The sequence below is a fragment of the Carcharhinus amblyrhynchos genome, chromosome 3 (assembly GCF_965287045.1).
Source record: "Carcharhinus amblyrhynchos chromosome 3, sCarAmb.v2.hapA, whole genome shotgun sequence".
Lineage (NCBI taxonomy): Eukaryota > Metazoa > Chordata > Chondrichthyes > Carcharhiniformes > Carcharhinidae > Carcharhinus > Carcharhinus amblyrhynchos.
The window spans coordinates 135,749,730-135,777,041 of record NC_137326.1 but is presented as its reverse complement, the minus strand read 5'-3'; the positions used below and the strand labels follow the sequence as shown (position 1 = coordinate 135,777,041).

Sequence of the window (27,312 nt, the reverse complement as noted above, 5' to 3'; positions counted from 1 at the left end):
CCCCCCCTCTCCTTTCTCCCTTTCTCCCCCCTCTCTCCTTCCCTTTCTCCCCCCCCTCTCTCCTTTCTCCCTTTCTCCCCCCTCTCTCCTTCCCTTTCTCCCCCCCCTCTCTCCTTTCTCCCTTTCTCCCCCCCCTTTCTCCCCCCTCTCTCCTTCCCTTTCTCTCCCCCCCTCTCTCCCCCCCCTCTCTCCCCCCCTCTCCTTTCTCCCTTTCTCCCCCCCCTCTCTCCCCCCTCTCTCCCCCCCCTCTCTCCCCCCTCTCTCCTTTCTCCCTTTCTCCCCCCCTTTCTCCCCCCCTCTCTCCTTCCCTTTCCCCCCTCCCGGTGGATGCTGTATCCCAGTCTGGGACATGGCCGCGGCTCTTGCCAGCTCCCTGATCCGGCAGAAGCGGCAGGCAAGAGAGAACAACACTGACCGGGTGTCCGCCACTAAACGCAGGAGCAGCCCCAGCAAAGCCAAGAAGTCCCTGTGCGAGAGACACGGCCTGGGAGTCTTCTCCAAAGTCAGGTTCTGTAGCGGCAAAAAGAGACCAGTCAGGAAGAGAACAGGTCAGTGTTCCCCCCTTACTGTGTGTGTGTGTGTCTCCCTGAGGTCAGTGTAATCCCCTACTCTGTGTGTGTGTGTGCGTGTGTGTGTGTCTCCCCCTGGCACTGGGAACCTTTCACATCCCCACTCCGTGTACATTTCCAGTCTGAACTCTTGGGAAGACTTTGACAGACTTTTTGGGGCACAGTCTGCAAAATATACCTCTTGGCCCCAAATGAGTTAATGATGTGTTTGTGTGTGGGAGAGATGGTGGGGTGTGAGTGTGCCACAGTATTCACCCGGAACAGGGGCAACCAGGCACATGTCAGGGGTATGCCTCCATAAAGGGAAGTGTCTGCCCCTTGCGGGGGGAATACCATCTCCCTCTCACACACACACACACACACACACATGCCACTGCTCCCTGCTGTGCCCAGTGCCTTATACCCCTGAGTTGCAGCGCAATGACAATTTAACCCCAGCAGATAGTAAGAGACAGTGACCGTCAGAAGCAAAGTGGCACAGTGGTTAGCACTGCTGCCTCACAGCACCAGGGACCTGGGTTCAATTCCGACCTTGGGTGACTGTGTGGAGTTTGCACGTTCTCCCCGTGTCTGCGTGGGTTTCCTCCGGGTGCGCCTGTTTCCTCCCACAGGCCAAAGATGTGCGGGTTAGGTTGATTGGCCGTGCTAAATTGTTCCTAGTGTCAGGAGGATTGGCAGTGTAAATACATAGGGTTACGGGGATAGAGGCTGGGTGAGATTGTTGTCAGTGCAGGCTCAATGGGCCGAATGGCATTTGATGTGATAGATTTACCATTGTCGCATGCATTAGTATATAGTGAAAAGTATTGTTTCTTGTACACTATGCAGACAACGCATACTGTTCGTAGAGAAGGAAACAAGAGAGTGCAGAATGTAGTGCTACAGTCATAGGCCTCCTGCACTGTAGGGATTTTATGATTCTAAGCCTCGCACCTTGCCCCCCCCATGTTTGTGTTGTGTGCTGTAGCAGAGTCCCAACTGGCCCACTTACGTCTTTGTCTGTGTTCAACATGGTGTCAGAATCCCGTGCGCTATTCAGTTGCCTGGGATGTTGGGCAGATACTGGAATCCAGCTTGTGTGTTTCATTCGTGCGTCTAATGCTGGAGGGAATCCAAATTTGGTAGAAGGGCTTGCATGATGTGGTGTTTGCACAGCCACCAGGAATGTCGGACTGTCACTACTCGGGAGGGGATTTGCTGATTGCCATGTGTTCAGCTGTAAAGTTGTCCTTTTGTTTGTTTGCAGGGGTTCAAACTTTGTGACATAGGGGCCAACTTTGGTGTGTGTGTACTTCACAATGTGTGCATATCCACGCGCACGCACGTGTGTGTGTATTTCACAATGTGTACATATCTGCGTATGTGTGTGTGTATTCCATGATGTGTACATACCCATGTGTGTGTGTGTATTTCAGTATGTAAACATATCCATCTGTGTGTGTGTGTGTGTGTGTGTGTGCGTGTATGTGTATTTTAGTATGTGTCCGTACCCATCTTTGTGTGTGTGGCCCATTCAATTTTGCACAATTTTCTCCTCTTGCCCAGCTTTACAGAAGGGTGTGTATTTGGTTGCACTGATCTTACCCCTTCCACCATTTATACCTTCCACCCCCATTTTCCTCCCAAAACTCCTGCACCTGGCAACTCTCTGCTGATTGAAGTTTGGTCCAATTCCCTTTCTGAAAGTATTGGTCCAAAGCCTAGGTTTCTGATCACCTTTCTGTTATTACAAAAAGCAAAATACTGTGGATGCTGCAAACTCTGAATAAAAACAGAAAATAATTGAAATACCCAGCGGGTCTGGCCGCAAGTGTAAAGAGAGAAAGAGTGTTCCAGGTTGAAGACCAGTTATTGATCTGTAATCAATACAGAACCATGTATCATTGACCCAAAGCGTTAACTGCCTTTTTCTCCACAGTTGCTGCCCAATCTGCCCATTCAGGTAATGGGCTAACCCCCTTCCTATTCTCACCTGGCTAAAAGCAGTCTCTTTATCCTGACTGTGGAATTTGAATCTTACTCAGGTCGAGATGGGGGGAGTTAGCAGTAGCATTGCAAACACAGAAATCTGAATGTGATGGATTTCTTGCCATCAACAGTGGATGTGCTGCGTCTATGGATGACTGTAATCTCTTCATTGGAGAATATTTTGCATTGCCTAAATGTGCAAAGTTCTGATTTTTCGGACCGGTCTATTGTCCCGCTGTCACAGACGCCAGTTCCCCTGACCAGAGTGGGACAGTGGCACTGTGGTTAGCGCTGCTGCCTCACAGCACCAGGGACCCAAGTTCGATTCCCGGCTTGGGTCACTGTCTGTGCGGAGTTTGCACATTCTTCACAAGGGTTTCCTCTGGGTGCTCTGGTTTCCTCCCACAGACGTGCTGGTTAGATGCATTGGCCATGCTAAATTCTCCCTCGGTGTGCCTGAACAGGTGCCAGAATGTGGCGATTAGGCGATTTTCACAGTAACCTCATTGCAGTGTTAATTTAAGCCTATTTGTCACACTAATAAATAAACTTTAAAAGTAAGTGGTGTGGACTCGCTGGGTCCTGATTTCCCTTCCGGTGCTGGCTGCCAATGTCTGCTTATTCATCCGACTGTCCTTGCAATTAAATCAGGAGACCCTACTAACAAGAATGTAGATAACACCTTTAATGTAGCAAAACAGCCCAATGTGCTTCAAGCAGAATCTAATGAGAAGTTGGCATTGAGCCACAAAAGGCAACGATATGTCAAGTGGGCAAACCTTGGTCAAAATCAGAGGTTTTAAGGAATGTCTTGGAGAAGGGAAGGTGTATCAGGGGATTCCAGACAGCTGAAGGCATAGCCATTGGCACGAGAAAGAAAATCTGATTGGGCAGGAGGCCAGAGTTAAAGGAGATTTTGGAGGAGGTTACAGAGATAAAGAGGGCCAAGCCATGGAGGGATTTGAAAGCAGGATGAGAATTGAGAAGTTGAGCCATTGCCAGGCTGGGAAGCAATGTGGGTCAGTGAGCGCGGAGGATGCACGGTGGGTGGGAGATGAGCTCTGGTTTAGAGAGGGTGGAAGAGCAGAGGATGGCTAGCAGAGCCTTGGAATATTAAGTCTGGAGAAGGACATGTAGGGAGCAGGCGGCCACCACGGGCAAGAACATTGACAAAGGTGGTGCCGGATTTAGGGAATTGGCCTTGAGGAAGTGAATGTGGGAAAGAGATTGCTCATCCCACATTCAACCATGAATCCCAGTCTGAACTGTGTCTGACTGTGAAAGGGAGAGGTGGATGCTGGTTCTGAACTGTAAAGAGTATAATCAGTGCAGTAGCTGCTGTGTTTTGTATAATTGGGAAGGTAAGGGCCCTTCATGCTACAGTATACGCCCCCGAGATCAGGACTGGTGGTTAATTGCTGTGTAAATTAGAACTGTCATGGTGAGATTCGAACATAGTTTATTAAATTCAGATGGGGTTGGTTTAGCTCAGTCGGCTGGACAGCTGGTTTGTGATGTGGAGGAACGGCAACAGGGGGTGGGAGCGTTCATTTCCCGAACCGGTTGAGGTTATTCATGAAAGCCCCACCTTCTCAATCTTGCCCCTCGCCTGAGGTGTGGTAATTAAATCACCACCAATCAGCTCTCCCCCTCAAAGGGACGAACAGCTAGGACTGTGGCCACTCTACCTTTCTGACTCCCAGAATGTTGCAAAACACCCCCATAAGCTTCAGGCCACCTCAGAACGCCCAGGAGTGCTGGTGAAGTGTGGCCATTGCTGTAACGTCGGAAACGTGGAAGCCAGTTTGTGCATGGCAAGATCCCAAAAGCTGCAGCGAAATGATTCATCAAACTGTTCTTTACAAAATGATATTTAGGGCACAGCCTCAAGATAAGGGCGGGGAGGGTGCAGTTTAGAACGAAGTTGAGGAGGAACTTCTTCACTCAAAGGGTGGTGAGTCTCTGGAATTCTCTGCCCGTTAAAGTGGTGGAGGCTACCTTGCTAAATATATTTAAGACGCGGGTAGATAGGTTTCTGATAGACAGGGGAATTAAGGGTTATGGGGAGAAAGCGGGAAAGTGGAACTGATCCACTTCAGATCAGCCATGATCTTATTGAATGGCGGGGCAGGCTCGAAGGGCTAGATGGCCTACTCCTGCTCCTATTTCTTATGTTCCTATGTTCTTATATTAGTTTAGGAGCAAATATGGACCCAGATGGTGTGAAGAACTCCTGAACTCCACTTTAAGATCTTTAATGTCCACATCAGAACACATGCACAAAACATATGTTTTATTGTTACCAATATTCTGGTACCAACATATGGAGCTGGGGATGAGGACGGGATGGGGAGGAGGAGAGAGAATTGGGGGAGGAACAGTGACCAAGGTCAGTTGGACCTGCCCCCTCTCTGCTTTATGCTCATGCAGTTCACCCTGAACACCACTCAGGATTCTCATTGTATCCTCACTCCTAGTGTAGCTGTCCCCGGCTAACTCCACACAAACACAGAGCCAGGTCCAAGGCCAGCGTAGCTGCTTTATCCAACTGAGATGAGATGGCATCTCCTGATATTCTGATAGTCGCACTGCTGCCTCACAGCACCAGGGAATCGCGTTCGATTTCCAGCCTTGGGTGACTGTGTGGAGTTTGCGCATTTTCCCAATGTCTGCATGGGTTTGATCCAGGTGTTCCGATCACGTTGTCCTATCTAAACCAACTGCCTGTATCTCACTGTTCCTCCCACAGTCCAAAAATGTATAGGTTAAGTGGATTTGCTATGCTAAATTGCCCCTTAGTGTTCCAAGGTGTGTAGGTTAGTGGGACTAACTATGTTAAATTGCCATAGATGTGTAGGTTAGGGGGATTAGCGGGGTAAATGTGTGGGGTTAAGCAGCTGGGGTGGGGATCTGGGCTTAGGTAAGATGTCCTGTCAGAGAGTTGGTGCGGAATTGAAGGGCCAAATGGCCTCATTCTGCTCTACAGAGATTTTATACACGCAGATGGCCAGTCTACCTCCCAGGGTCAGGCTGACATGGGCAATCTGGCACTGGTTGGCAAGGAATGGGCTGGCACACTCAGGCTGGAGGGGTTAAACCTCTTTAGTCCCTCTAACTCATACCCTGCTCTGTTTTAGCTTCACTGTTGTGGGTTCCTTGGACAGGGGGATGATGAGGGTGAAGTATTAAGTTATGCCGGAGGTTTCTGTTCCGAACTAGGAATTGGCTGTGCCTACCTCGCTGTCTGTTTACTTTCAGGGCTAACCCTGGGAATAACTGAAGATGGTTTATTCACATTTTTATGAATTCACCTGACCACGTGCTACCCTTGGCTGGTGTCCCATTAAAGCTCTCAGAATAGACCATCCCTCTGAAGACACGACACCATTTCCACATTGAAGTAAAAATGTTTTTCAGACAGAACCCAGTCAGACCAGGAACAGACAATACTACTCATGTTGATAGTTAACACTTTTTGAAAGGAAAGGGGTGATTATAAGGATGATTTTTGCAATGTTTCCTCTTGTGGGACATTCTAGGACGAGAGGTCACAGACTGAGGATAAGGGGCAGTAAATTTAAAACAGAAGAGAAACTACTTCTCCCAAAGGGTTGTGGATCTGTGGGATTCGCTACCCCACAGCGCAGTGGGTGCTGGGACAGTGAGTAAATTTAAGGAGGAGTTAGATAGATTTTTAACCGGTAATGGGTTGAAGGGTTATGGGGAGAAGGCAGGAAAGTGGGGATGAGGAGCATATCAGCCATGATCGAATGGCGGAGCAGACTTGATGGGCCGAACGGCCTAATTCTGCACCTATAACTTCTGAACTTATAATGGAGCCTTAAAGTCCATGTAACGTCCTCAGAAGTGGCCTCACAAACATTCAGCTGAAATAGTCTCTAGAAATGGACTTGATTCCTTCTCGGGAAATTGAGAGAGTTGTGTTGGAGACGACATGACCCTGAGGACAGAATAAAATTCATTGGTCAAGAGGCAGAGATAGGAAATTGCGATTTAACTGGGGAAGTAATTACGTGGAGCAAAGAAATGGGCAGAAAAGTTAAATAGAGACTTTGCATTGGTTTTTACTGTCAAGGATACTACCAGTGGGGAGGGAATTAAATACAGTCACCATCAGCAGAGAATTAGTTTTAGACAAACTCATGGGGGTTAAAGGCTGATGGTTTGTGCCCCAGAATCTTAAAGGAGGTAGCTACAGAGATTGTAGATGCATTGGTCATCATTTCCCAAAGCTCCTTGTGTTCTGAAGCTGTGCCAAAAGATTGGAAAACTGCCCGTGGATCACCCTTGCTCAAAAAGGGAAGGAGGCAAAATACAGGCCAGTTAGTCTAACTCCAATTATTAAAGAACAAAGAACAGTACAGCACAGGAACAGGCCCTTCAGCCTGCTATGCCTGCGCCGATCACATTGAGACCAACCACCTATATCCCTCTATTCCCCACCTGTTCATATGTCTATCCAGATAAGTCTGAAATGTGACTAATGTGACTGCCTCAACCACCTCACTTGGCAGTGCATTCCAGGCCCCCACCACCCTCTGTGTAAAAACCGCCCCCCGCACATCTCCACTGAACCTCTCCCCCCTTACTTTAAACTTGTGTCCCCTTGTAATTGTCATTTCTGCCCTATCTACACTCTTCATATTTTTATAATTAGAAAAACATTAAAATCAATTATTAAGAAGGGAGTAGCAGTATGTTTAGAAAAACATAATCTGATCAAGCAAAATCAGCATGGTTTTATAAAGAGGAAGTCAGTCTGACCAATTTACTGGAGTTCTTTGAGGAGGTATCAGCCAGAGTAGATAGAGGAGAACCAGTCGATGTTGTATATTTGGATTTTCAAAAGGCATTTGATAAAGTGCTACACAAAAGGCTGCTACGCACGATATGAGCTCATGGTGTTGGAGGGAATATTCTGGCATGGATAGAATATTGACTAACTAACAGGAAGCAATGAGTAGCAATAAAGGGGTCTATTTCAGGCTGGAGGGCAGTGACCAATGGAGCGTCATGGGGGTCAGTGCTAGGACCAGAACTATTCACAGTATATATTAAAGATTTAGAGGAAGGAACAGAGTGTACTGTGGCCAGATTTATGGATGATACAAAGGTGTGAGTTAAGGAAGGTTGTAAGGAGGATATAAATAGTTTACAGAGAGGTATTGACACTTTAACTGAGTGGGCAGAAAATTGGCAAATGGAATTCAATGTGGGAAAATGTGAGATTGTTATAGTCATTGAGTCATAGAGTTTACAGCACGGAAACAGGCCCTTCAGCCCAACTTGTCCATGCCGTCCTTTTTTTTTAACCCATAAGCTAATCCCAATTGCCTGCATTTGGCCCATATCCCTCTATACCCATTGCACCCATGTAACTGTCTAAATGCTTTTTAAAAGATAAAATTGTACCCACCTCTACTACTACCTCTGGCAGCTCGTTCCAGACACTTATCAGCCTCTGTGTGAAATAATTGCCCCTTTGGACACTTCTGCGTCTCTTCCCTCTCATCTTAAACCTATGCCCTCTAGTTATAGACTTCCCTACCTTTGGGAAAAGATACTGGCTATTTAGCTGATCTATGCCCCTCATTATTTTATAGATCTCTATAAGATCACCCCTCAGCCTCCTACGCTCCAGAGAAAAAAGTCCCAGTCTATCCAGCCTCACCTTATAACTCGATCCATCAAGTCCCGGTAGCATCCTAGTAACTCTTTTTTGCACTTTTTCCTAGTTTAATAATATTCTTTCTATAATAGGGGGACTAGAATTGCACACAGTATTCCAAGTGTGGCCTTACCAATGTCTTGTACAACTTCAACAAGACATTCCAACTCCTGTATTCAATGTTCTGACCAATGAAGGCAAGCATGCCGAATGCCTTCTTCACCACTCTGTCCACCTGTGACTCCACTTTCAAGGAGCTGTGAACATGCACCCTAGATCTCTTTGTTCTATAACTCTCCCCAACGCCCTACCATTAACTGAGTCCTGCCCTGGTTCAGTCTATCAAAATGTATCGCCTCGCGTTCGTCTAAATTAAAACTCCACCTGCCATTCGTCAGCCCACTGGCCCAATTGACCAAGATCCCGTTGCAATTGGAAATAACTTTGTCCACTATGCCACCAATCTTAGTATCATCTGCAAACTTGCTAACCATGCCTCCTATATTCTCATCCAAATCGTTAATATAAGTGACAAATAACAGTGGGCCCAGCACTGATCCTCATTCGGAAGAATGAGAAGGTGGATTATTATTTAAATGGAGAGATAATTAATATTTAAATGCGGAAAGCTGTAGTACAAAGGGATTCGTGGGATCCTTGTTCGTGAAATCAAGAAAGCGAGCAATTGGTGCAGAAGTTAATAGCGTAGCTAAATAGAATGTCAGCATTCATTTCAAGGGGGCTGGAGTATAAAAGTTAAAGGGGTGTCACTGCAACTGTACAGGGCAGTGGTGAGGCCACATTTAGAATACTGTGTATATTTTTGGTCCCCTTATTTAAGGAACGATATTTTATTATTGGGGGCAGTGCAGGGGAGGTTTACTAGGATGATAAGCTGGTGTAGTGAGACTTCTTACTATGGAGGGGCTGCCATATGAAGCAAGGTTGAACAGGTTGGGCCTGTATTCCTTGGAGTGTAGAAGAATGAGAGGTGGTGTGACTGAAACCTATAAGATTCATAGGGGGTTAGACAGGGTAAATGTCGGGAGCATGTTTCCACTCACGGGGGAGTGTGGAACCAGAGGGTATAGTCGCAGAAAACGGGAGCTCATTTAGGATGGATGTGAAGAAGAATGCCTTCTCTCAAAGTGTGGAATTCTTTTCCCCAGGAAGCTGTGGGCGTCGAATCCTTGAACATTTCCAAGGCTGATATCGATAGGTTTTGAATCAGACGGGGAATTAAGAGTAGTGCAGAGAAGGCAGGAAAGTGGACTTAGTGAGTGTCAGATCAGCCATGGTCTTAGTAAGTGGTGGAGCAGGCTTGAAGGACTGAAAGGGCCTCCTCCTGTTCCTATTTCTTAATGTCTTAACACAGGATTCCCTTTGGGGTTTTCTGTCAGTGTGATTGGGTGGATCTCGGGATCCACTGTTGCTGTGGGATCTCAGGGTTTACTGTCAGTGTGTTTGGTGGCTTCCTGAGGCTCACTGTCGCTGTGAATGGTGGAATTTTGGGATCCCCTGTCGCTCTGATTGATGCGACGTCGGAATCCACTGTCGCTGTGATTGGTGGGATCTCGGGATTCACTGTCGCTGTGATTGGTGGGATCTCAGGGTTCACTGTTGCTGTGATTGGAGGAGTCTTAGGATCCACTGTCACTGTGATTGGAGTCTTGGATCCGCTGTCGCTGTGATTGATGGGATCTTGGGATTCGCTGTGTTTCCTGAATTATGCTGGACTTTTAAAATCAAGAAATTAGCCTCTCCCTGGACGTTACCTGGCCTTGGGCAGGGATGGACAAGTGGGTGGTCCTTAAATGTCATTGTCCTAAGTTTATATGTTCACTCCTCTCTGGGTGACCTGGTTCAGAGAGAATGCTGGTGCCATTTGCAGCTGAGAACCTTGCTGTGTTTTGCCGTTAGTGATCTCCCTATTGCCCAGAGAATCCAGTTGATCAACTCTGTCATCTTCAACTGCATTTAAAAACATACTCAGCTTGAAACTTCATCATGCATAGAAACATATGCAGAGAATAGAAGCAGGAGAAGGTCGTACGGCCCTTCAAGCTTGCTCTGTTATTCATTTTGATCGTGACTGATCATCAAACCCAAACCCATTCCCTTAATCCCTTTAGCCCCAAGATCTGTAACTAATTCCTTCTTGAAATCTAGTCGATGAAATCTCGACCCGGACTGTGCGAGCTGGAAACCTTTCGTCATTTAACTTTACTGCCTTCTGGAGGAATTCCTGCCGTTTGCATTGAGCTGCTTGTTAGAGGTGAATGACTTGAGTTATCACCTGCAGAGGACATTGAACCCACAGTGATGCAGGAGAGTTGGCTGCCTTGCCAGTCCACTTGAGTCTGAAAGAAATTACATTCACTAAGACTGAGTGTTGACAAGGGTGGAGATTGCTTTGAAACCCTGCCGCCAGGAAATCGTTGGCTGGGATCCTGTTAGTGAATATTCCCACCATTCTGTAATGAGGGATATACACAAAGGACCTGTCCTGAAACCTGATGAGGGGAGCTTAGAAAGATGCTGCCGCAGTATTTTGGATTACAGCATGGTGCCTCGGGTGAATCAACCAGCTCCCTTATATCACAGAAACAACCTGTCACTAACTTCTGAGAGCCCTTGTTTCTGGGAACATAGAAGCAAACACTGGAATTTCTGTACTTAGAAACATTGAAACCAGAAGCAGGAGTAGGCCATTCAGCCCATCGAGCCTGCTCCACCATTCATTTTGATCATGACTGATCATCAAATTCAATATCCTGATCCTCCTTTCCTCCCCTATCCCTTGATCCCTTTAGCCCCAACCCCTCTGTCTAATTTCTCCTTAAAATCAGACGATGTTTTGGCCTCAACTACATTCTGTTTTTTGTGACTTCCACACATTCACCACCCTCTGGTTGAAGAAATTTCTCCTCACCTCAGTTCAAAAAGGTTTACCCCTTATCCTCCAACTGTGAGCTCTAGTTCTGGAACTCCCCCACCATTGGGAACATTCTCTCCAAATCTAATGTGTCTGTACTCTGTTGAATTTTATTAGGTTCTGTGAGATCCCTCCTAACTCTTCTAAACTCCTGTGAATATAATCCTCATCAGCTTAGTCTCTCCTCATATGATAAACCTGCCATCCCAGGAACATAAGAACATTAGGATATAAGAACTAGGACAGTAGTGGGCCATCTGGCCCCTCGAGCCTGCTCCGCCATTCAATAAAATCATGGCTGATCTTTTCATGGACTCAGCTCCACTTACTCGCCCGCTCACCATAACCCTTAATTCCTTTACTGTTCAAAAACCTATCTATCCTTGCCTGAAAAACATTCAACTGCTTCACTAGGCAGGGAATTCCACAGATTCACAACCCTTTGTGTGAAGAAGTTCCTCCTCAACTCAGTCCTAAATCTGCTTCGCCTTATTTTGAGGCCATGCCCCCTAGTTCTAGTTTCACCCATCAGTGGAAACAACTTCCCTGCTTCTATCTTATCCCTTCATAATCTTATATGTTTCTCTAAGATCTCCCCTCATTCTTCTGAATTCTAATGAGTATAGCCCCAGTCTACTTAGTCTCTCCTCATAAGCCAACTCTCTCAACTCTGAAATCGACCTAGTGAATCTCCTCTGCACCCCCTCCAGTGCCAGTATATCCTTTCTCAGGTAAGGAGACCAAAACTGTACACAGTACTCCAGGTGAGGCCTCACCAGCACCTTATACACCTGCAACATAACCTCGCTGTTTTTAAACTCCATCCCTCTAGCAGTAAAGGATAAAATTCCATTTGCCTTCTTAATTGGGGATGGGGGGAGGGGGTGATGGTGGGGTTATGGGGAGGGGGTGGCCTGATAAGTATGGATACGATCGGCGCAACTTCTGGGCCGCAGGGCCTGTTTGTGCTGTAGTGTTCTATGTTCTAATTACCTGCTGCACCTGCAAACCAACTCCTTGAGATTCTTGCACAAGGACACCCAGATCCCTCTGCACCTTCAGCCTGCTAAACATTTGCTGTGCTTCCTCTATAGCAATGACATCCTTCCTCAGCTAAGGACACCAAAATGGCACACAGTACTCCAGGTGTGGCCTCACCAACGCCCTATATAATTGGAGCAAAAACATCCCTATCCCTATAAGTCAAATCCTCTCTCCATGAAGGCCCAAAATACCATTTGCCTTTTTTACTGCCTGCTGTATCTGAGTGCTTACTTTCAGTGACTGATGCATAAGGATGGCAAGGTCTCGTTGAGTATCCATCTCTCTGAATTTATACCCATTCAAGTAATAATCTGTCTTCCTATTATTGCTACCAAAGTGGATAACCTCACATTTATCCACATTATACTGCATCTGCCATGCATTTGCCCACCCACTCAGCCTGTCCAAATCACACTGAATCATTTCTGCATCCTCCTCACAGCTCATCCTCCCACCAAACTTTGTATCATCTGCAAATTCGGAGATAACACATTCAGTTCCCTCTTCCAAATCGTTAATATATAAATGTGACTTGATCAAAGTTTCAGCGCATTTATTTATTTCCAAACGGCGAGGACCCGTTCTGAAATACAGAGCACTTTGTGAGATTATTGTGTTCAGTTGTGTAAAACACCTTGGAGAGGATGCAGAGCAGATTGACTAGAATGGCACCAAGAATCGGAGAGACTAAAGTAGCTGGAACTGATCTCCCCATAACAGGGAAAATAAGGCGAGATTCAGTAGAGGTGCTCAATATGTTGAGGTAGAGAGGGAAAAGCTGTTTCCCCTGGCAGGAGGGACACAGAGTTTATGATAATTTGCAAAATAATCCCGGGGGGATGAGTTTTTTTTTGATACATTGGCATTGTTATGCTGCCTGAAAGCAGAATTAACAATCATTTTCAAAAGTGAAATTGGATAAATATTGAATGAGACAAACTTGCAAAGGGAGTGGGACCAAGTGAAAAACTCTTTCAAAGAACCAGCATGTGTATAATGGGCTGAATTCCCTTAGAATCGCGACAGTGCAGAAGGAGGCCATTCGGCCTGCCGACCCTATACCGACCACAATCCCACCCTAAGCCCTAGTCCTGGAACACCATACATTTGCCCTGCTATTCCCCCTGACACAAGGGTCAATTTTAGCATGGCCAATTAACCTAACCTGCCCATCTTTGGACTGTAGGAGGGAAGCGGAGCACCTGGAGGAAACCCGTGCAGACATGGGGAGAACGTGCTGACTCCACACAGAGAGTGACCCAAGGCTGCAATTGAACCCGGGTCCCCTGGCGCTGTGAGGCAGCAGTGCTGACCACTGTGTCACCGTGCTGCCTATTATACCACAGTGACACCCTTCTCCTGGGTTGTGTTGTTTCATGATTCCAAATCAGAAATCTCAAGCACAATATTGTCCACAGAAAATTAAAACTGAATTCTTCAGCTAGGCTGACTCCAAACAGAAAATGCTGGAAATGCCCAACCCATCGGGAAATACTTGTGGAGAGAGAAAGAATTAACAGTTTAGCTTAGTGGCTTTCCCTCAGGACATTAATCTTTCACCTCCCCCATCTCGGTCACCTTCTCCCGCCCCCACACCTCAGAGATCTCTGCCTTCCACGAATTCTGGCTTCCTCATTTTTACAATGTTCTGCCATTGGTGATCATGCCTTCAGCCCTGGATAAGCTTTGGAATTCTCTCCCTCTCGTCCCTTAAGATGCTCCTTTAAACCTACCCCTTTGACCAAGCTTTTGGTCACCTGCCCAACATGTGGCTCAGTATCAGACTTTGCTTTGTAACTTGCCTGTGAAGTTTTTGTTTTGGTATTTTATTAAATTCGAGGCACCATCCAAATTATTGTTGTTTCCAAAGTACCAACACAGGCAGGATGGGTGGAGTGGCCTCTTTCTCTGCTGTATAATTGTCAGATTCTATGTTCAATATGGCTCCCTAGATTAAACTAAAATCTAATCAAGACTTTAACTTAAAAGCCCAGGTAGGGGCAGAGCAGTTTCATAATCTGTCCAATCTAACACTCCAGGTAGATTGATGTGAAGACACCAGCATTGGATTGGGGTGGGCACAGTTAGAAGTCTCACAACACCAGTTAAAGTCCAGCAGGTTTATTTGGAATCATGAGCCTTTGGAGCTCTGCCCTTCATTAGGTGAGTGCTCCAAAAGTTCATGATTCCAAAGAAACCTGTTGGATTTTAACTGGTGTTGTGAGATTTCTTACTGTGCTCATGTAGATTGGGCAGGGTACAGAACTGCTGTTTCCATCCAAACGTTTTAAAATTGGGTCTCAATATGAGAAGGGGAGGCGATGGCCTGGTGGTGTTATCGCTAGACTATTAATCCAGGAACTCAACTAATGTCCTGGCGACCTGGGTTCGAATCCTGCCGTGGCAGCTGATGGAAACTGAATTCAATTCAAAAAAAAATCTGGAATTAAGAATCTACTGATGACCATGAAACCATTGTTGATTGTTGTAAAAACCCACTTGGTTCACTAATGTCCTTTAAGGAAGGAAATCTGCCGTCCTTACCCAGCCTGGCCTACATGTGACTCCAGAGCCACAGCAATGTGGTTGACTCTCAACTGCCCTCCAATTAGGGATGGACAATAAATGCTGGCCAATCAGTGATGCCCGTGTCCCGAGAATGAATTGAAAAAAAGACTTTATTCAAAAGCAGAGTAATGTTACTGAAGTTTGACGATGCAGTAGAGCTGAAATTATTGTTTCCACAACTTGTTTAATGAAAATGCAGTGTGAAAGTGGCTGCCCTTTTCCCTGAACAGTTGTATCCTCCATTTCAGTGCGTGCAGTTGTCTGTTACTTTGACACATCAGCTGTGCGCACAGTATTCAGGCATCCGCTAGTGATGAGCAATCTGCTTAATCTTAGCGAGCAGCACAGTCTGTACTTGTTTTGCACACTGCGGTATTATTACGCGTCTTCTCTTGTAAATCAATCCCAATAGTGTTACCAGACTTACTTAGACAAATCCGAGGCACAAAGAGACTTGTGTGTCAGCTTCAATTCTGCGGGTAACGCAGCCGCTGTTGTAATATCGGAAATGTGGCAGCCAGTTTGTGCACAGCCGCAATGAAGTGTATGACCAGATAGTCTCTGTTAGCGGTGTTGTTTGAGGGACAAACTTGGAGTACTGTGCGCAGTTCTGGTCGCCTCATTACAAGAAAGATGTGGAAACTATTGAAAGGGTGCAGAGGAGGAGGTTTACAAGGATGCTGCCTGGATTGGGTGGCATGCCTTATGAGGATAGGTTGAGGGAGCTCAGTCTTTCCTCCCTGGGGAGACCAAGGTTGAGAGGTGACCTGATAGAGGTTTATAAGTTGTTGAGAGGTATAGATAGGGTGGATTCTCAGAGGCTATTTCCCAGGGCTGAAATGGTCGCTACGAGAGGGCACAGGTTTAAGGTGTTGGGGAGCAGGTGCAGAGGGGATGTCAGGGGTAAGTTTTTCACTCAGAGGCTGGTGGGTGAGTGGATCAGATGCCACCGGTGGTGGTGGAGGCGAACTCGTTGGAGTCTTTTAAGAGACTTCTGGATGAGCACGTGGGATTTAATGGGGTTGAGGGTTAAAGATAGGCCTAGTAGGTTGGGATATGATCAGTGCAACTTGTGGGCCGAAGGGCCTGTTTGTGCTGTAGTGTTCTATGTTCTATGTTCTAAATACTTGTCCCAAGACAAGTGAGAACTCCCCTGTTCATCTACAGATTAGTAGCTGTGGAGCATTTTTATATCCACCACAGATAGGGTCTCTATTTCATGTCTCATCTAAAGGACAGCATCTCTGACAGTGTAGCACTCACTCAGTATGGTCCTTGGAGTGTCTAGTCTCCAAAACTGGGATTAAAGGGAAAACTACAATCAGATTGCTATCTGCTGGCCTGACACACATTCTGGTTTGTATTCTCGTTATCTCTAGTGGCACAGTGAGGTCTCAGTGGATTAGAAGAATTTCTCCGCCCCTCTTTTAAAAATCCATTCATGGGATGTGTGTGTCACTGGGCTAGGCCCATACCTAGTTGCACTTCACAAGGTGGTCCGTGAGCTGCCTTCTTGAATGCTGGTGTCCCCAAAGTGTAGGTATACCCACAGTGCTGTTAGAGAGTGAATTCTAAGACTATGACCCAGTGAAGGAACAGCCAATATATTTCCAGATCAGAATGGTGATTAATTTGGAAGGGAACTCATTTGGAAGAGATCTCATTGAGACGTATAAGATGATGAATGGGATGGATAGGATAGAGGTGGAGAGACTCTTCCCGCTCAAAAAAGACAGTAGGACTAGGGGGCACAGCCTCAAGATAAAGGGGAGGCGGTTTAGAACGGAGTTGAGGAGGAACTTCTTCACTCAAAGGGTGGTGAATCTCTGGAATTCTCTGCCCGTTGAAGTGGTGGAGGCTGCCTCGCTAAATATTTTTAAGAAGCGGGTTGATGGGTTCTTGATAAGAGAGGGGATTAAGGGTTATGGGGAGAGGGCGGGAAAGTGGAACTGAGCCACGACAGATCAGCCATGATCTTATTGAATGGCGGGGCAGGCTCGAAGGGCTAGATGGCCTACTCCTGCTCCTATTTCTTATGTTCTTATGTTCTTATGAACTTCCTGGTGTTGGTTTCCCAGGTATCTGCTGCCCTTGTCTTTCTTGATAGTGTTGTGGGTTTGGAAGGTGCTGTCTAAGGAACCTTGGTGAATTGCTGCAGTGCATCTTAGAAATGGTGTGCATACGGTTACTGCTGTGTGTTGGTGGTGGAAGGAGTGAATGTTTGTGGATATGGTACCAATCAAGCTGGCTGCTCTGTCCTGGATGGTGTCGAGCTTCTTGAGTGTTGTTGGAGCTGCACCCATCCAGGAAAATGGGGAGTATTCCATCACACTCCTGACTTGTGCCTTGTAGATGATGGACAGGCTTTGGGGAGTCAGGAGGCAAGTTGCACACTACAAAATCCCCAGCTTTGACTTGCTCTTGTAGCCCAAGTATTTAAATGGCTTGTCCAGTTTTGTTTCTGGTGAATGGTGACCTGCCCAAGGATGTTCATTGTGGGGGAATCACCAATGATAATGTTATTGAATGTCAACGGGAGATGGTACTGTTGGAGATGGTCATTGCTTGGTAATTGTGATGTGAGAATGTTGCATGCCATTTATTGGTATAAGGTTGAATGTTGTCCTGGTCTTGCTGTATGCGAGCACGGACTGGTTCAGTATCTAATCAATCATGAATGGTGCTAAACATTGTCCAATTCAGCACAAGTGACCATTTCTAACCTTCTGATGGAGGCTAGGTCACTGCATTGATGACAGAGATTGATTTAAAGTTATTAAGCGATATGAGGGTATTGCTGCAGCCATTGGTCCAGTTCAGTTTCTGGTCAATAGTGACCCTCCAGGATGTTGATAGTAGGAGATTAAAGAACAAAGAACAATACAGCACAGGAACAGGCCTTTCAGCCCTCCAAGACTGCACCAATCACATTTACCTATCAACTGCTTACACCCCTCTATTCCCCATTTGTTCATATGTTTATCAACATAAGTCTTAAATGTCACTAACGTATCTGCCTTAACTACCTCTCTTGGCAGTGCATTCCAGGCCCCCACCACTCTCTGTGTAAAAAACTTCCCCTGCACATCTCCAGTGAACCTTTCCCCTTCCTTATCTTGAACTTGTGCCCCCTTGTAATTGTCATTTCTGCCCTGGGAGAAAGTTTCCAACTCTTCACCCTATCTATACCCCTCATAATTTTATAAACTTCTATCAGGTCACCCCTTAGCCTCCATCTTTCCATGGAGAAGAATCCCAGATTATTCAATCTCTCCCCATAACTAATACCCTCCATACCAGGCGACATCCTGGTAAACCTTTTCTGTACTCCTTCCAAAGCCTCCATATCCTTCTGGTAGTGCGGTGACCAAAATTGGACGCAGTATTCCAAATGTGGCCTAACCTACGTTTTACGTAACATAAGATTGAACATTGGTATCAAGGGGTGGTAGAACCTCTCTTGTTAGAGCTAGCCATTCTCTGTTGCAGTGTAGTTCTGCGGAGTCCCTTCTACATTTGAAGAAACAGCACTGATATCCCTAAAATGATATGGGTGGTGATTGAAATTACAATTTTGTTTTTGCTGGCATTTGTCTGTTCTGCAAAATTCCAACTCCTATCTTACTGCTCTGACCTGAATAATTTTTTTATAAATCTAACTGCTATGATATTCTTGGATGAGAATCTGAAATGTTATTTTCCACGCAATGTGCTTTATACAGCAGATCACCAACTCCAACATCCCTCCCTTTCAGTGTCATAGAAACATAGAAACCAAAAACAGGAGTAGGCCATTTGGCCCTTTGAGCCTACTCTGTCACTCATTTTGATCATGGCCGATCATCGAATTCAATATCCTGATCCCCCTTTCCCCATATCCCTTGATTCCATGAGCCCCAAGCATTCTATCTAATTCCTGCTTGAAACTTTGGTCTCAGCTATTTTCTGTGGTAGTGAATTCCACACATTCGCCACTTTCTGGGTGAAGAAATTTCTCCTCACCTCAGTTCTAATATGGTTTACCCTTTATCTTCAAACTGGACTTAGTCCTGGACTCCCCCACCATTGGGAACATTCTTTTTGAATCTACCCTGACTAACCCTGTTTGAATTTTATAAGTGTTGCTGCCTTTTGAATGAATTTCATTAAGTTAAGAGTTTTGAACCAATAAGGATCTGATCAAGCTTCAGGGGTGTTCTAAAAACCTCCAAATCTTAAGAAAAAGGTGAAGGAACAAATCTCCAGGAAATCACAGAAATGTGTAAGAGTGATAAAGTAGTGACATTGGGAGATTTTAATTCCTCAAATGGAAGTGGTGGCCAGTGGTATTATTGCTAGACTATTAATCTAGAGATTGAACTAATGTCCTGGGGACCTGGGTTCGAATCCTGCCATGGCAGGTGGTGGAATTTGAATTCAATAAAAAAAATCTTGAATTAAGGATCTACCGATGATCATGAAACCATTCTGGATTGTCAGAAAAAAAACCCATCTGGTTCACTAATATCCTTCAGGGAAGGAAATCTGCCCTCCTTACCTGGTCTGGCCTACATGTGACTCCAGAGTCACAGCAATGTGTTTGACTCTCAGCCGCCTTTGGACAACTAGGCATGGGCAACAAATGCTGGCCAGCCACTAAAAAAATATTGATTGGGATTGTCTTAGAATGAAACCTTAAAGAGGGGAAGGGATTTCTGAAATGTGTTCAGGAAAATGTCCTTGACTAGTATGATCTGGGTCCAACTAGAAAGGGGGCATTGCTATCTGGTGCAGAGAGCAAGGTGGGCCAAATGGACCAAGTGTCAGTGGAGCAATGCTTAGGTAAGAGTGATCATAATATCATTAGATTCCTGATTATTAGTGGAGAAGAGCAAGGCACAGTTTAATATAAAACTTCTAAATTGAAGGAGTGCTAGTTTCAAACCAATTTCTATCCAAGATGAAATGGAGCCAGAGACTGACAGGAAGAACAGTGGTTTATCTCCAAACAGGAGATGGTTCGGGTACATTCTAACAAAGGTGAAATGAAGAGGAGCCCAAAGCCAAGGCTCCTTGGGTACCAGTGTAAAGAATGTGATGCAAGAAGAAAAAGGTTTACAGTGCATGTCAGCTGAATTCTACAAGCGAGGATCAGGTCAAATAGGCTTGAGAGTGGAAGTGAAGAAGGAAAAGAGACTGACAAAAAAGGCGGAGGTGGTGACAATGTGTTAATGTCACTAGACTAGTAATCCAGAGGTCCAGGTGAGTGAGACAGATTAAAATCCCACCAGAGAAGCTGATGAATTTATATTCAATCCACAAATCTGGAATGTAAAGCTAGTCTCAGGAATGGTGATCCTGAAACTATCATTAAAAATCTGGTTCACTCATGTCCAACAGGGAAGGAAATCTGCTGTCCTTTCCTGGTCTGGCCTACACAGCACCGCAATTAACTCTTAACTACCCTCCGAAATGGATAGGCAAGCCAGTCAGTACATGGGCAACAACTGCTGGCCATTTAAGTGATGCCCATTGCCCATGAAAGAATGAAGAGAAAATGAGGGAATATGAAAATAGAACGGCCATAACTCAAAACCCAAAGATCTTCAACCAACAATTAAATAATAAGTGGACAAGGAGAAGTGGATTGTCCCTGTTGGGGACCAAAAAGGGTTATATATGCGTGGAGGCACAGAGTAAGACTAGAATAGCTAGTGAGTACTTGGCATTCTCATCCTTAGCAATTAGAGCCATATAGTCATAGGGCCATAGAGGTTTACAGCATGGGAACAGGCCCAACTTTTCCATGCCACCTCTTTTTTTAACCCCTAAGCTAGTTCCAATTGCCTTCGTTTGGCCCATAACTGTCCATACTCATCATACCCATATAATTGTCTAAATGATTTTTAAAAGACAAAATTGTACCCGCCTCAATAAAAACCTCTGGCAGCTTGTTCCAAACACTCACCACCCTCTGTGTGAAAAAATTGCCCCTCTGAACACTTTTGTATCTCTCCCTTCTCATCTTAAAACTATGCCCTCTAGTTTTGGACTCCCCTATCTTTGGGAAAAGATATTGACTATCTAGTTGATCTGTACGTCTCATTATTTTATAGACCTCTATAAGATCATCCCTAAGCCTCCTACACTCCAGAGAAAAAAGTCCCAGTCTATCCAGCCTGTCCTTCGAACCCAAACCATCAAGTCCCGGTAGCATCCTAGTAAATATTTTCTGCACTCTTCCTAGTTTAATAATATCCTTTCTATAACAGGATGACCAAAACTGTACGCAGTATTCCAAGTGTGGCCTTACCAATGTCTTGTACAACTTCAACAAGACATCCCAACTCCTGTATTCAGTGTTCTAACCAATGAAACCAAGTATGCTGATTGCCTTCTTCAGCACTCTGTCCACCTGTGACTCCACTTTCAAGGAGCTATGAACATGTATCCCTAGATCTCTTTGTTCTATAACTCTGCCCAATGCCCTATTATTAACTGAGTAAGTCCTGCCCTGGTTTGATCTACCAAAATGCATCATCTCGCATTTATCTAAATTAAACTTCAGCTGCCATTCGTCAGCCTGCTTGCTGATACAAAGGATTGTTAGAAGCGGAGATGGCAGGGCTAATGAATGGGGTGAAAAGTGATAGCAAGGATGTACTGCAGAGCCTGGAGTGGGTAAGTTGCCCAGTCAGGTTGGATTGCAATGCAGGTTTCTAAAGGAAGTGCGAGTGACAATACAATAACATTCCCTAGTTTCGGGGGAAGGTGTCAGAGGATTTTGAGCAAATGTTAGACCATTATCCAAGAAAGGATAGAAGGACGTTCCTAGTAGTAACCATACAGACCAGTAAGTATAACACCAGCAGTGGGTAACAATATCAGGGGAAAAAATTGAGAAAGTTTTGAGATAAGGGTGGCACGGTGGCACGGTGGCATAGTGGTTAGCACTGCTGCCTCACAACGCCAGGGACCCGGGTTCGATTCCAACCTTGGGTCACTGTCTATGTGGAGTTTGCACATTCTTCCCATGTCTGTGTGGGTTTCCTCCGGGTGCTCCAGTTTCCTCCCACACTCCAAAGATGTGCGGGTTAGGTGGATTGACTATGCTAAATTGTCCCTTAGTGTCAGGGGATTAGAAGGGTAAATACGTGGGTTACGGGTATAGGGCTTGGGTGGGATCTTGGTCATTGCACATTCGATGGGCTGAATGGCCCCCTTCTGCACTTTGGGATTCTATGATTTTATCTAATTAGGGAGAGCAAGGACAGATTTGGAAAAGGCAGTTTATGTTTGAGCAATTATGTTCCTTGATAGAATAACAGATAACCTTCTTGAAGGGAAAGTAATGAATGTTGTCCATTTGGATTTTAAGTAAGTATCTGACTAAGTACCACATTAATGGCTGGGTTAACAAATTGAGATTCCTGGAATAGGAGTGATAGCTTGGATTGAAAAAAAGGCTTAAGGACATAAAACAGTAAGTCATGTTCAGTGTGTGTTTTTCAGCTTGGAGAATGGTAGGTAGTGGTGTTCTCCAAGAGTCAGTGTTGGGACCATAGCTTCAGTTTCTGTGTGACTTTGACACTGTAGCTACAACACTGGTTGTAGCCATCAGTGTAGAAAATCGCCCAGGTATGTCCTGTCCATGAAAAGCAGGACAAATCCAATCCGGGTTAATATTGCCCCATCAGCCCCTGCTCGATCACTTGTAAAGGTGTCTTTAAAAGTGATATTTAGCAACACTTACACAGTGATAATCCATTCACTGGTGCCCAGTTTGGGTTTCGCCAAGACCATCCAGCTCCTGACCTCACTTCAGCCTTGATTCAAACAGAGACAAAGGAGCTGAAATCCAGAGGTGGGGCGAGAGTGACAGCCCTTTACATCAAGGCAGCTTTTGTGGGGCATCGAGGAGCCCGAGCAAAACTAGAAATAATGGGAATTGGGGAAAATCTTCCGCTGGTTGGAGTTATATCTGGTTTAAAGGAAGATGGTTGTGGTTAATGCAGGTGAATCATCTCAGCTCCAGGACATCACTGCAGGAGTTCCTCAGGAAAGTATCCTGGGCCCAACCATCTTCAACTGCTTTGTCAATTGAAGGGGTTAGAATCGCTGAGTACAGCACAGTTCCCTGAGAAGCTGTGAAGATGTTTCTGAGCAGTTCCAGGAAATGTTAATTAAAGAACAAAGTACATGAACGGGCCCTTCAGCCCCCCAGATCTGCCAATACAGATGCCTCCTAATGTATTATTTTCTTGCCTCCACGTGCTCCGTATCTCTCTATTCCCTGCCTATTCATGTATCTATCCAGATGCCTCCTGAAAGTTGTTATGGAATTTACTGCCACTATTTCCTCTGGCAGCGCATTCCAGGCATTCATCACCCTCTGTGTGAAAAACTTGCCCCGCCTCACTTTCAACCTATGTCCCCTAGTAATTGACCCTTCGACCCTGGGAAAGGGACTCTATCCACTCTATCCAAGCCTGTCATAATCTTGTAAACTTCCATCAGATCCCCCCCTCATCCCCGACACTCCAGTGAAAACAATCCAAGTTACTCTCAAGCAGCCGCCTCTCAGTCTATACTCCCTAGCTCCTGCCTAATATTGTCGTAGTTAGCCTTCCCCCAGTTCAGTACGTTCCATCTGTCTTTTTCTACAAGTATCTTGAAACTGATAGAATTGTGATCGCTGTTCCCAAAACTAGGCAAACTCAGGAGGTCTGGCAGCATCTGCGGAGAGAGAAACAAGAGTTTACATTTTGAGTCCTTAAGACTTCTTCAGAACTGGAGATGTGCGGCAGTGTAATGAATTGTCACCATTCCTTTGCTGTGTGTGTGAAATTTAAAAAAAGTTGGCAACGACACCAAATTTGGAATTGTGGCCCAGAGTGAAAATGATACTAATCAGCTGCAAAGGAACATTGACCGGTTGGTGGAACGAACAGGACGGAATAGATGGAATTTTATATCGTAGCTGAAGCATTTTGGCAGCATGGAGACGGAGCTGCAGTATTTACATAAATGACTCAATTCCAGAAGGTGTTCAGGAACAAAAACCTGGGCGCTCTTTGACGGAGGCAGAATCTATGGCAAGAGCACTTCGCAAATACATGTGGGGTTTTGGGCTTTGTAAATAGACATATTGAGAACAAGGTTGAGCCGAACCAATACAAAGCTCAGGCTAGGCCACAGGTGGAGTATTGCATTGACTGTGGATCACCACATTTCAGGAAGGATGTGAGGCTCCATGAGAGGAGGCTTAGCAGAATGGTCCCAGCGATCAGAGATTGAAGCTCCATGGTTAAGTTGAAGAAACTGGGGCCCTTCCTAATGGAGCAAAGAAGATTGAGGGACAATTTGGAGAGGCAATAGCATAGCGGTATTGACACTGGAAAGTAATCCAGATACCCAGGGTAATGCTCTGGGGAACACGGATTCGAATCCCACCACAGCAGATGGTGACATTTGATTTCAATAAATTAAAAGTCTAATGATGAACAGAAAGCTATTATTGTGAAAACCCTTCTGGTTTGCTAATGTCCTTTAGGGAAGGAAATCTGCTGTCCTTACCTGGGTCTGGCCGACATGTGACAATAATGTGGTTTAAAAACTGTCCGCAGAAATGCTCAGTTCAACAGCAATTAGGGGAACCCACATCCCATGAGTGAATTTGATTACTGTACAATATTATAACAAGATGAAACAAATTAGACAAAAAAAAATGGTGGCCAGAATTTTACCGCCTCACCCACTCTGGAATTGGGGTGGGCGAGGCTCGCGGAACGGAATTCTCCGTTAGCCTCGGGTGGGGTTTTACGAACTTCGCCCGAGCGAGGTTGTAAAATCGCGGTCAGAGTTCCCATTAGTTGATGGCGCAAGGAAGGTTTTGGGCAAGAGATGCAGGAAGACTGTTTTTTTTTGAGAGTGGTAATGATCTGGAACGTTCTGCCATGAGGGTGGTGGAAGTGGACATTGGGTGATTTCAAAGGGAAATTGGATAAATTTCTGGGGCTGCCGGTAAACAGCAGGGGGAATGGGACCGATTGGATTGCTATATGGAGAGCCAGCATGGACAATGTGTCAAATGGCCTCAGTCAGTGACGTAATGACTCATCTTCCCCCTATGATTCCAGTCTTGCTGTGTATGAGTTATCTTCACGAGCGGCGTAGCGACCCAGTTGTAACAATTAATCTAGTTGTGGAATAGTTCAATCTGTAGGTTATTTTGGTTCCCTCCACAAGTTGATGCTGTGTAATTGGAATATAATGGCGCTGCTCTGAACCTCTCAAGACTAACATGAATTGCGGTGCTTATTATAAAGTGCCTAATAAGCACACACAGTCTGACCTCGAGTAGGCTTCTTCAGCAGAGTGAAATTTACAATAATCAACAGTGGGAACTACTCTCTGAATCCATTAGAGCTTAAACTATCTTCACAAAATGACTGCTGTAACAGTAATCAGTTAGATATCCTTCCCCCACTCAACTTGAAGCGGTTAAACCTTTTTGCAGAATTTACGGGGACATTGGAAATCTCATATCAAGGTACCAATGCTGCGGAGGTCTGTTTTGATGTGCAGCATTACTGCAGTCCTACCTGATCACACTGTGGATAAATTTAAATGCAATTTTAGAAAAATGCACTGTAGTGTACTGAAATGTTTATTGATGTGTGTCACATGGAGGAGAATGGTAAGCTCGTGTGTGTGGAAACAGCTCTCTCTAGATGTTTCTATCCATCCGACCAACGTGTGTCTCTCTCTGTATACGAAACCAAACCTTATCCTTAACCTTGCTGTGTGGCCAGCTCACCGAATAAGGTGATGTTCTGACCATCGCAGTGTAAGGATGTTCCATTAGCTTGTAAACACTGAGAGGACAAATGTTCAGTTCTGTCATTATTGCTGTCACATGCTGAATATTTTCTCTATTTCTCTGTTTTTTTCACTCACTGCTTGTCCCTGTCTCGTGACCTGCCTTGTTCTTTGTCTCTGTTCCAGTCATGCTTTCTGTTCTTGTCTGGCTGTTTGTGTCTTTGCGATGTGAGGCATTGGCCAAATGTGATTAGTAGAATTGTGCACAGGCTTGGGGCATTGACCCATTATATCTCTGCCTTTGTGCATTAAAAGTGATACCAAGGGCCATTCTCTCAATGGTGAGGAGGTTAAATCTTTGTAAGTACAAAAAACAATCAGGAAACTGGGATTAAGAAATGTTTTGATCCGGGTGGCAAAATACTAAATTATCTAATCAGTTGTTTATACAGTCAACACAGATGGATTCTCCGGTAGACTGCCACTTACAGCTGCTCTGTGCAGTCAGAGACTGAAATATTTCCGTTGTAAGCAACCCAACAAAGGATTAATGAATTTTGGAGAGGGGGGGGTAATTTTTTAAAGGGATTGTATAGTGCAAAACCCTCACCTGAGACACTGTGAGCAGTTCTGAGCACCACACCTTGGAAAGGATGTACTAGGCTTGGAGGGAGTGCAGAGTAGATTTACCAGAATGGTGCCAGGACTGCAATGGTTAATTTACAAGGAGTGATTGCACACTCTGGGGTTGTATTCCCTGGAATTTAGAAGATCAAGGGGGTAATGGAATTGAAGCTTTCGAGCTATTGATGAAACTGATAGGGTTGATAGAGGGAAATTATTTCTGGTACTTGGGGAATCTAGGGAGCATACCTTAAAAATTAGAACCAGACTTTTCTGAAATTGACAAACATACAAAAGTCAATAAAAGTGCTTGATCAATTGTTAACTTAAAACTTGATATTGATAAATTGTTAGCCAGTGTAATAAGGGATAAGGGGCAAAGGCTAAGTGTGTGGAATAAGGTCAAGGATAAGCCATTGAGTGAAGGCAGAACAGATTCAGGGGTGTAGGGTGAATGGCCTCCTCAGCTCCTAATGCAAAGGCAGCAATTGATGTACAGGAAGGGAACAATCTGATTGAACTTTGTGACCTACTCCGAGTGGAACCATCCGTCTCTGCCTGTGTATAAAAGCTTTGTCAACTTTCCCCTTTGTGTGAGGATGGCCGGTGTATATATTTTGCTTGCAAACTATTACAAACTGCTCTGTTGTAAACCCTCCTTCCCCCCGTGTCCCTGAACGAACCTGGGCCCTGTCTGTAGTTGCCACGCAGCCGCAACGAGCTACGTGTTGGTGTTTGTGTGTTTTTGTGTTGATGTGCTGTGTGTCTTTTCTTTAAAACCGTGTGTGCGTGTGTCACTGTGTCCCGTTGGTGTTAACAAAACGCACCCCATCCTTTTCCCGGTTCCAGAGGACTATGAAAGAGGATGGGATGTGCCTTGATAGATGCGTTGGTCTTTCCCTACCCTTCTGTTTTGCATGTTGGTGTGCTCCACGTCTCCTCGTGCCAACGAAGAACTGAAGACTGTGTTTAGCACTGCCGTTTCTCTCCCCCATCTCCAGTGGCAAAACCCGGTTAGACGGAGCTCGCCTCAGCAACACACACCAGTTCCATTCTCGTAGTTTTTTTTCAAACAAGTGTGTAACGTTTTCTAATGCCATGCATCTCTTCTTCTT

The 27,312-nt window shown here is 45.3% G+C and overlaps 1 protein-coding gene across 1 annotated transcript in view; it reads left to right on the top strand.

Moving 5' to 3' along the window:
* Positions 1–301: 301 nt before the first annotated feature.
* LOC145341160 (fibroblast growth factor 12) overlaps positions 302–27,312 on the top strand; it is a 166,304-nt gene continuing 139,293 nt past the window's right edge. Inside the window, exon 1 of the mRNA XM_080186071.1 lies at positions 302–548. Coding sequence (XP_080042197.1) covers positions 350–548 — 199 coding nt within the window. The 5' untranslated portion in view covers positions 302–349. The remainder of the gene's footprint in view (positions 549–27,312) is intronic.